This window comes from Halyomorpha halys, unplaced genomic scaffold (genome assembly GCF_000696795.3).
Source record: "Halyomorpha halys isolate HHAL.00 unplaced genomic scaffold, Hhal_1.1 Scaffold47.1, whole genome shotgun sequence".
NCBI lineage: Eukaryota > Metazoa > Arthropoda > Insecta > Hemiptera > Pentatomidae > Halyomorpha > Halyomorpha halys.
The window spans coordinates 2,142,251-2,150,929 of record NW_027114806.1 but is presented as its reverse complement, the minus strand read 5'-3'; the positions used below and the strand labels follow the sequence as shown (position 1 = coordinate 2,150,929).

Sequence of the window (8,679 nt, the reverse complement as noted above, 5' to 3'; positions counted from 1 at the left end):
GCTGCACTAGACTATAAGCTTGTCAAAGATTTATGAATCAAATCATATCTGATATTTTAAACTATTTTTAATACCATTACTAAAAACAAAAGAAACTATTCAGATTTTTTTTATTTTATTTTTAATATTTTAAAATTATTACAATATATATATAACGAAATTGCTGCACTAGACTATAAGCTTGTCAAAGATTTATGAATCAAATCATATCTGATATTTTAAACTATTTTTAATACCATTACTAAAAACAAAAGAAAATTAATTCAAAAATTTATAACAATAAAGTAACTAAAACTGGATGTTATTAAATTATAATATAAATACTTAAACGTATTCCATATCATTTAGCTTTGCAATCACATAATCTTAAATTTAGAATTTCTTTTCTATCTAGACTTTTTGCAACATCAAAGACAGTTTTACCATCAGAATTTTTAATATTAACATTTGCACCACTTTTTATAAGTTTCTTGGCAATTTTATATCTATTATTTTCAACAGCTAAATGGAGAGGAGTATCACCAGCATTAGTTTGAGCATCTATATATGCATCTCTATCGAGCAAAAGTTCTACAATATTTAAAGAATCCCTGTATACTGCTTCGTGAAGACAAGACCAACCATCGCTTTTCCTAGTGTTGTTTGTATCAAGGATTGTCCAAGTCATGAGAGCTTTAACTGATTCAATGTTATCCCATCTTATAGCTTCAAAGAGAGGTGAGGCACCATCAGCATCTTGTCCGTTCACATCCACATTATAGGTCAGCAAATATTCAATTAATCGTGGTTGATCCTTAGCAGCAACATGTAAAGCAGTAAAACCATCTTTTCTTTTAGAATCTCTATGTAAATAAAGCCCACGCTTAGGCAACAGCTTAGCTATATCTTCATGACCGTGTGAAATAGCTTCCATAACTAATGTATTCCCTTCATTATCTATGATTTCAACATTAGCACCTTTATCCAATAGTAACAGGACAATTTCAAAATGGCCTTCGATAACTGCAGCAGTTAAAGGTGATTTCCCAAAAAATGTTACCGCATTCACATCTGCCAACTTATCAATCAAATTTTTGACAGTGGACAAATGCCCGGCTCTTGCAGCTGAATACAAGGGAGTTATTCCATGCATGTCAGCAACATCAATGTCCAAACCTTTGTCCAGCAACAGATCTACAATGTCGTTATGACCCTCTGCTGCAGCAGCATGCAATGGTGATGTTCCATTTGTCGTATATGCAGTTTTTAGTGCTCTTTGTTCAAGAAGAAATTTTGTGAGACTATAATGGCCACGAAGAGCTGCATTATATAAAGGCGTTTCTCCAACAGCATCTTTTCTATTTTTATCAATACCCTTATCCATCAATATTTTGCATACTTCTTTATGCCCATTCCATGCTGCTACGTGTAATGGAGTTTCAGCACTTTTGAAAATTATAGCAAATCTGTTTCCTGTGGATTCATAATTTGACCTGGTATGAATATCAGCCCCTTTTTGAAGAAGTAGCACCACTGTAGGTACATTTCCTCCGAAAGCTGCCCAAAAAAGCGGTGTTTTACCGTAATTATCGGCAACATTAATTCTGAATCCTTGATCTAGAAGATAACTCACAATACTAGCACGTCCTGCTTTTGCAGCTGCATGCAATGTGGTCCATGTTTCATTAGATTTTACGTCATTAAATAGATTTTTCTTCATTAAGTTCTTAACAATGTTTAAATGTCCTTCAAAAGCTGCGAGCTGCAATGGTGTTTCAGTAATAACATTATCAGAAGATAGTGTAACATTTATCTTGTTATCGAGCAAATAGTTAACAACAGTATTATGGCCTCCCTTGGCTGCAAAGTGCAATGCTGTAAATCCATTTTTGGAAACAGCGTTGATATCCGCTCCTCTTTTTATTAGAAGGCTAACAATATCTAGCATGCCATTGCTTGCTGCGATATGTAGTCCAGTTGTATCATTTATATTTTTAGCATTGATATCAATACCTTCATTTAGAAGGAGCCTTACAATCTCATAACTCCCAACTCTTACAGCATTAAAAAGTATCGTTTCATTATTTCTGTTAGTAATAGTTATATCGCCACCAAGATTTATTAAACATTGTGTTAGAAATTCAATTTTATTCTTTATCACCAATTCTAATAATTTGTTTTTCAATTCTTTATCAAAGGGGACATGACTAGCTCTAATGTTCATTAGATGGACTATCTCACAGTAAGATTCGATTTCTTTAGGGGCTTCATTTTGTATTAACGATCCATATTTACTCAAGAAATATAAGTAATAAGAAATGCTATAATCATTCGTAATTATACCCGGTAAATCAACATCATGCTGCAGAAGATAATTTACTATGCGGAAAATAGCTGTCTTGTCAGCAATCTGTAATGGCGATAGCCCTAAAGTGTTTTTCTCATATATAGATGAATCATGGTTAAGTAGCAGCTTTACAGCATTCAAATTTCCATTTGAAGCAGCAGCATGTAAAGCCATGTTTCCAGATTTTGTCTTTAATTCAGAATTTGCTCCTTTTTGTAACAAAATATTAGCAGTATCGATATTGTTGCTTTCAATTGCTATGTATAGCGAAGAAGCACCAGTATTATTCAAAGCATCTATCGGCAATTCAGCTTCCAAAAGTTTTGTGACAGCCTCAGGAGAATGACTAGCAGCTGCTAAATGAAGAAGACTTCCATTTAAATTTTTGACCTTATCTAAAACTTTAATGTCATCCAGGGCCCCGTTTTGAATAAGTTTTTTTATGATATCCCACCTTCCTTTTTCCCAAGCGACTTCCAGCGGGAGTCCTAAATCAAAGTCAGTTCCAGTTTCGAGGAACCATTCAATAATTTTATTATCACCCTTTTTACAAGCTTCAAGAAACAATTCAGATTTGTTTCCTATCAATAAAATTTCATTTGATATCAAAGGAGATATTTCAAATATTCCTGTAGTTTTTGCGTTTGCTACTGATTTTATAACGCGATACATCACATTAGATGGTAGCTGCAAATTTGACCTAATCCATTCATTCAGAGTATCTTTTTGGCCGTAGTCGGTATCAGCTAATTGCTCAAGCAGCTGCCTGGAAAGAGTCACATCTTCTGTACTCAGTGAATGAAGCAGTTGTAGGAAAAGATATTGGTTAGAATTAATATTTGTAAGAATTTGATCAAAAGATATTTTTGAATAACTAAACAATGAGTCAATAGCTGCTTGAATTTTTTTTTCAATAATTTGCTGCAATTGTGTGTAAAAATGTTGATGTGAGGCAAAACCAGCCAGGGGGAGTATTTCACCTTCTGGAGTTCTTACTGTGATTTCACTCGAAACCTGAAAAGATAAGTCCATTTTATATTACTTATTTATTTCACAATACATTATTAGGGGTATTTATGATGTTATATTATATGAAAAATGTTTTAACAAGCTAAATGTTATAAAGATGGCCTCGAGATCTTCTCTTTTAGAAATGTTTTTGGAGTTCTATCAATGGGTAGATTCTCCACATGTTTTTATCATGTCATAATATCACTTACAGCAAATTTACTTGATGTTTATATTTGTAAACAGTTGTAAATATCAATAAATAAATTATTAAAAAAAATTATATATGTTATAAGCATAGGATTGTGAGGAACCAAATTTAAAGTTCCAGTTATATGTTAAATGCACAGGAGCTCCTGGCGGATTTTCTAGGCAACTTGTTTTGTAAACTTTCCTTCTAGAACATTATAATTATTGTTTTTATCAATGACTTTATTAGAGTTTTAAAAACATCCACAACAAATCAATTACCTCATCAAAACAACAGACAAAATTGTAAGAAGCCATATTTTTTTCCTAATAACCAAAAATCAATATTTTGTTCATTATTTGAGCAAATATCATGAAAACTACTCTATTCCTAGGGAAAAGTACACATCTTTATCTAAAAGTTAATTTTTTTAGTGTTTCAGGTAGTTTTTAAGATATGGAGCTCCGAATGAAAAATAAAATTTTTTTAACATTTGAAACAGACGCCATTTTTTATAACTACCAACTATTGTTCACAGCAGTGCTACTGATACTACCAACCAAAAAAAAACCACTTAGAGCTTTGAAAATATCCGCTTTATCCCATAAATACCATTTTAACCAGTCTTAAAGAATCGTAACTGTAACTGAATAATAGTTACAATTGTGATTGTACTGTCACACTAGCTTTGGCACCTTTTTATACAAGAGCCGGTAAGAAAAAAAGGTGGTTACTTCAACCCAATTTTTTATTACATTAATGAAAACTATGTAAAATTACTAGTCTAAATTGGTGAGTCTGCCAAGTATAGGTAGGGGGAATAAAAAATAGCGGCTGTTTCAAAACGTTAAAAAAATTAATTTTTCATTTATAGCTCTATATCTTTAAAACTACCAACAACACTAGAAAATCTAAGAGAACATCAATTAAAGTAGAGTAAATTTGTTAAAATATAAGCCCTAATAGAGCTATTTACGTTCAATAGTTCCCGAGATATAGATTTTTTAAATGCAACACTTCATAAATTTGTTGGATTTAAAATTTCATAAAATTTTCTAATTTCATAAACTATTGGATAGTTACAGTCATGACAATCACACTGGGTCTGGAGTGATTGTTAATAGTACAAGTCACCGGACTAACTGTTGTATTAACTGCCACGTTGCTAGGGGCCATAAAAACAAATCTACTATGAACCCCAAAAAACAAATTTGCTCAAGAACTTAAAATTATATCAGACCCAGGTACCAAAAATAATCCACCACAGAACCCAAAAACAAATTTACTAGACATTAAAATTGTTACATCTCAGGGCCTCAAAAATAATCCATCCCAGACCCAAACACCAATCCACCACAGAACCTAAAAAGAAATTTATCAGAGACCTTAAAATTGTTACAGCCCCGGGCCCAAAAATTATATTCATTCCACGCCTCAAAAATAAATTGACCCCATGCCCCAAAAATAAATACATCATGGACTCCAAATGGCCTAGGTTCTAAAGTTCAATATCTAAGGAAAAATAAGAACTTTTGAGAAATGGAAAAAATATCAAATGATCAACTAAAAAACAATAGATCAAGGACTAGCGTGACACCGCACTGGAGCTCTACATTTAACCTAAAGCTATTTTACTCAAAATCCCTGATCCGGACAATTGCCCACTAAGGTGAAAAACCCTAAAAAACAAGTACAAATTGGCAGTAAAGTTTAAAGAGCCATTAATTTTGGTTATTAACTATACACACACACACATATATATATATATATATATATTCAAGGGCATACCCAGGATCAAAACTAGAAGATAAAAACAGGAGTGCAAGCCATAGTGAATCAGATTGTGACATTTAAGAACGGAAAAATTGAATGAAACCAAAATTTTAAGAAAATTATATCAGTGATTTATTAGTTATTACAATTATTGCTTGAGAAAAAATTTTAGCTGCCCCCTTCTGCTCCCCCTTTGGGTACGCCCTTGTATATAGTTTTGATTGAAGTAATAAAAAATTGAGATGAAATAATTTTAATTTTTTTTTTCTCTCAAATTCTTCTAGATAAATTAGAAAATGTGGTGCAAAGGAAATTCAGAAATCCACAGTAAGTTTGCTATTTTAATTTTGATTTTTTTTTATTGTAATACTTTGAGAAAATAGCTTTTGCTTGCAGCAACCACTTTGGGGACCGCTGCTCTGTAAAACTATTCAGTGTTTGATTTACGAAAAATAATTATTCCAACATATCACCAATAATATAATGGAATGCAAATTATATAAATCATTAAATTAAAATTGTAGAAGTTTTTACTGAAAAAGTCACATGCTGTGACTTGTAATATTCTGTAATATTCTTACCCCGAGTTTTTAAATTGTCAAACCGACTATAAAAAAAAAATAATAATAAAAACTATAACTCACAAAACTCAATGCATAGATGATAAAACATGAAACATTAAACAGGATGTTCATCTTTTGAGTTGAGTGGCTCAGCCAAGCGGATTAATCTGAAACAAAATTTTAACTATTAAATAAATCAAAATTGTATCCTTGTATAGTCTCAACACTTTTTATTACATCAATAGTCCAACGTTTCGGCCATCCTCAAGGACAATCTAAATATTTAACAGCTTATATTATATATTCATTTGTAACATTTACAAAAACAACATTATCACTAACAATATAACATACCTTCAATATAAATTCTCACCTCAAATCAAAATTTAAGGTTTTGCAGGCTATTCTGCCCAGGTCATTAATTATAAGTCAAACACACCTTATAAAAAGTCAATTATTAGAGAGTCATATTTATAATTAATAAGGTTACCTGAGCTTATGTTTAGTTACCTATTTTCTAAAAATTCATAGGTATTTAAAACTATTAATTTTCAATTTATCCATACTATCACTATCATATAAACAAACTATTCCTAACCTTTTATAAAATTTTAACGATAGTGGTTCATTCTATACATTAAAAAATAATAGATAGTGATTTGTTGGGTATAGGAGTTGTTGGATATAGATGAACTATATAATTTTTATATGAGGAGAAGATGGTTGGGTGTGCGGTAAGTGTACTACACAAATAAGTTTTTTAACTTATTTGTATTATTCTCTGACCACACCCCCACCCCCCCATCCCCTCATATATATTGTCCATGGTCAATATGAGAATGGTCTTCTTATCATTATATAGTTTTTGTGTGTGTGTTCTGACTTTGTTTTATGAACTCCACAAAAAACCATTCTTAAATTAATAATAAATCGCCCAATGGCTGTTCATCTCATACTGCTGAATTATATGCCATCTCAGGAGCCCTCAAATGCATTAATCAAGCCACAGAATATAATTTTGTAGTTTTAAGAGAGTGTAGGAATGTGTTGTTATCGCTAAATAATAATATAAACAAAAATACCAGTAATACCCTAATGGAAATAATAAAAAAACATTATCAAGTAATAAAAAGAAATAAAAAGATAATATTTAAGAGGATTAAAGGTCACACAGATAACGAGGCAGTTGATAAAATGGCTAAATTAGCCATTACAACAGGTCAGACGGTATACACTAAGTTACCTTACACCGATTATTATAGAATGATTAAATTAGATCAAAAAGAAAACTAGTAAAAACAATATCAGGAGAACCCCACCGAACAGTTTTATAAAATCATCTCATATCATTCGAAAACCGTGGTTCTCACGAGCAAACATAGGGAAAGACATAAAAACTTACATTAGACTTTGGACGAATCATGAAATTGGCAATAGTTGCCTGCACAAAATAAGCATAACAGTAAATGCGAAAATTGTAACAATAAAAGTCTCAGTAACGAGACCCTCAAACATATTATACTAGAATGTCCGGTATACAAAAAATAACGAGAAATATAGTACAAAAATCTAGATACAAATAAAAATATTATTTATGATAGTATATTAGAAGTAACAGTCTATGTAAAAATATGTTACATCCATAAATATTTTAAATCTATAAACAAAAATGTATAACAGATATAGTTATGATACAGTATATTAGTTCATCAGATATATTGCTTTTTCTTTTGCAGGTTTTTCCCCTCATTGGGTTGCCTGTCTAAGTCAGAGTATCCCTTCACTTTTCTCTATCCCACCAATCTTCCTCTTCTCACATATACTTCCATTAATCTGAAGGTCCTCTTGTCAGTTTACTGGCAGGTATTCGGTCTTATCAATATTTATTTGTAGACCCCAAAGGCTGTATTTTTTTTTCAGAGCCTTCATTGCTTCTTCCAGGCCATCTCTGCTATATGTGACCACTGCTTGGTCGTCGGAAAAGAAAAGGGAGAACAGCATACGTCTGCTGATATCAATGCCCTTCCCATTGCGAGCTCCACTCCTTTACTGCCTGTTGAAAATAAATTTTATACAAGGTTGGGGACATATTGTATCCCTGCTGAAGACCCTTAGATGCAGAAAAAGGCTCAGACAAGTAAGAGCCAAGCTTCACTCTGTACAGACTCCTCACTGCATTTATTGAGGCAATACTAATACCCACACTCCTAAGAGATTCCCACAACACTGTCATAAGCCTGTTCTAGGTCTATAAAAGCTATGTGTACAGCTCTTCCTTTCTCCATTCATTTTTCTATGAGCTGCCTTAGGACAAATATGTTTTTCGTACAAGACCTGGCTGCAGTGAAGCAAAACTGTTCCTCCGGGGTTAAAAACTCTTCTAATTTACCCTCTAGAATTCTTGCGATTGCCATTGGTACTGAACTATATATTATTATATATTATACTAAGATATATTTTAATTAATAAATAATAGCAGCAACAAAGGGATTAGGCAAACTGTCCTACAGAGATTTTATAGAATATAGTTACTTAATTTTTGGTTGTATGAAATAAACTATGTCACCCACACAGGGAAGGGGGAGACTTTCTTAGGTTCACATTTATCGATGAAAACTCTTAATCTATTCAAACCATCTTGATAAAATTTTAAGATAAACTAAACTTAATTGTTTATTCCGAATCTTGGAATTCTTTAATTAATCGAAAATAGAAGGCAGAAATATTTATTTCTTATCTGTTTTTAGAAGTAATGCCAATTCCACCGAAAAAAAAAATCCCCTAGTTATAACCTTGGAAATTTTATTAGTTCAAAGTGA

The 8,679-nt window shown here is 31.9% G+C and overlaps 1 protein-coding gene across 1 annotated transcript in view; it reads right to left on the bottom strand.

The window, feature by feature from the left end:
• Positions 1–142: 142 nt before the first annotated feature.
• The window catches only part of LOC106689739 (ankyrin-3), an 11,952-nt gene continuing 3,415 nt past the window's right edge, over positions 143–8,679 (bottom strand). The window contains exons 2-3 of the mRNA XM_014434902.3: positions 5,942–6,027; positions 143–3,340 (exon numbers count right to left, since the gene is read on the bottom strand). Coding sequence (XP_014290388.1) covers positions 341–3,340; positions 5,942–5,992 — 3,051 coding nt within the window. The 5' untranslated portion in view covers positions 5,993–6,027 and the 3' untranslated portion in view covers positions 143–340. The remainder of the gene's footprint in view (positions 3,341–5,941; positions 6,028–8,679) is intronic.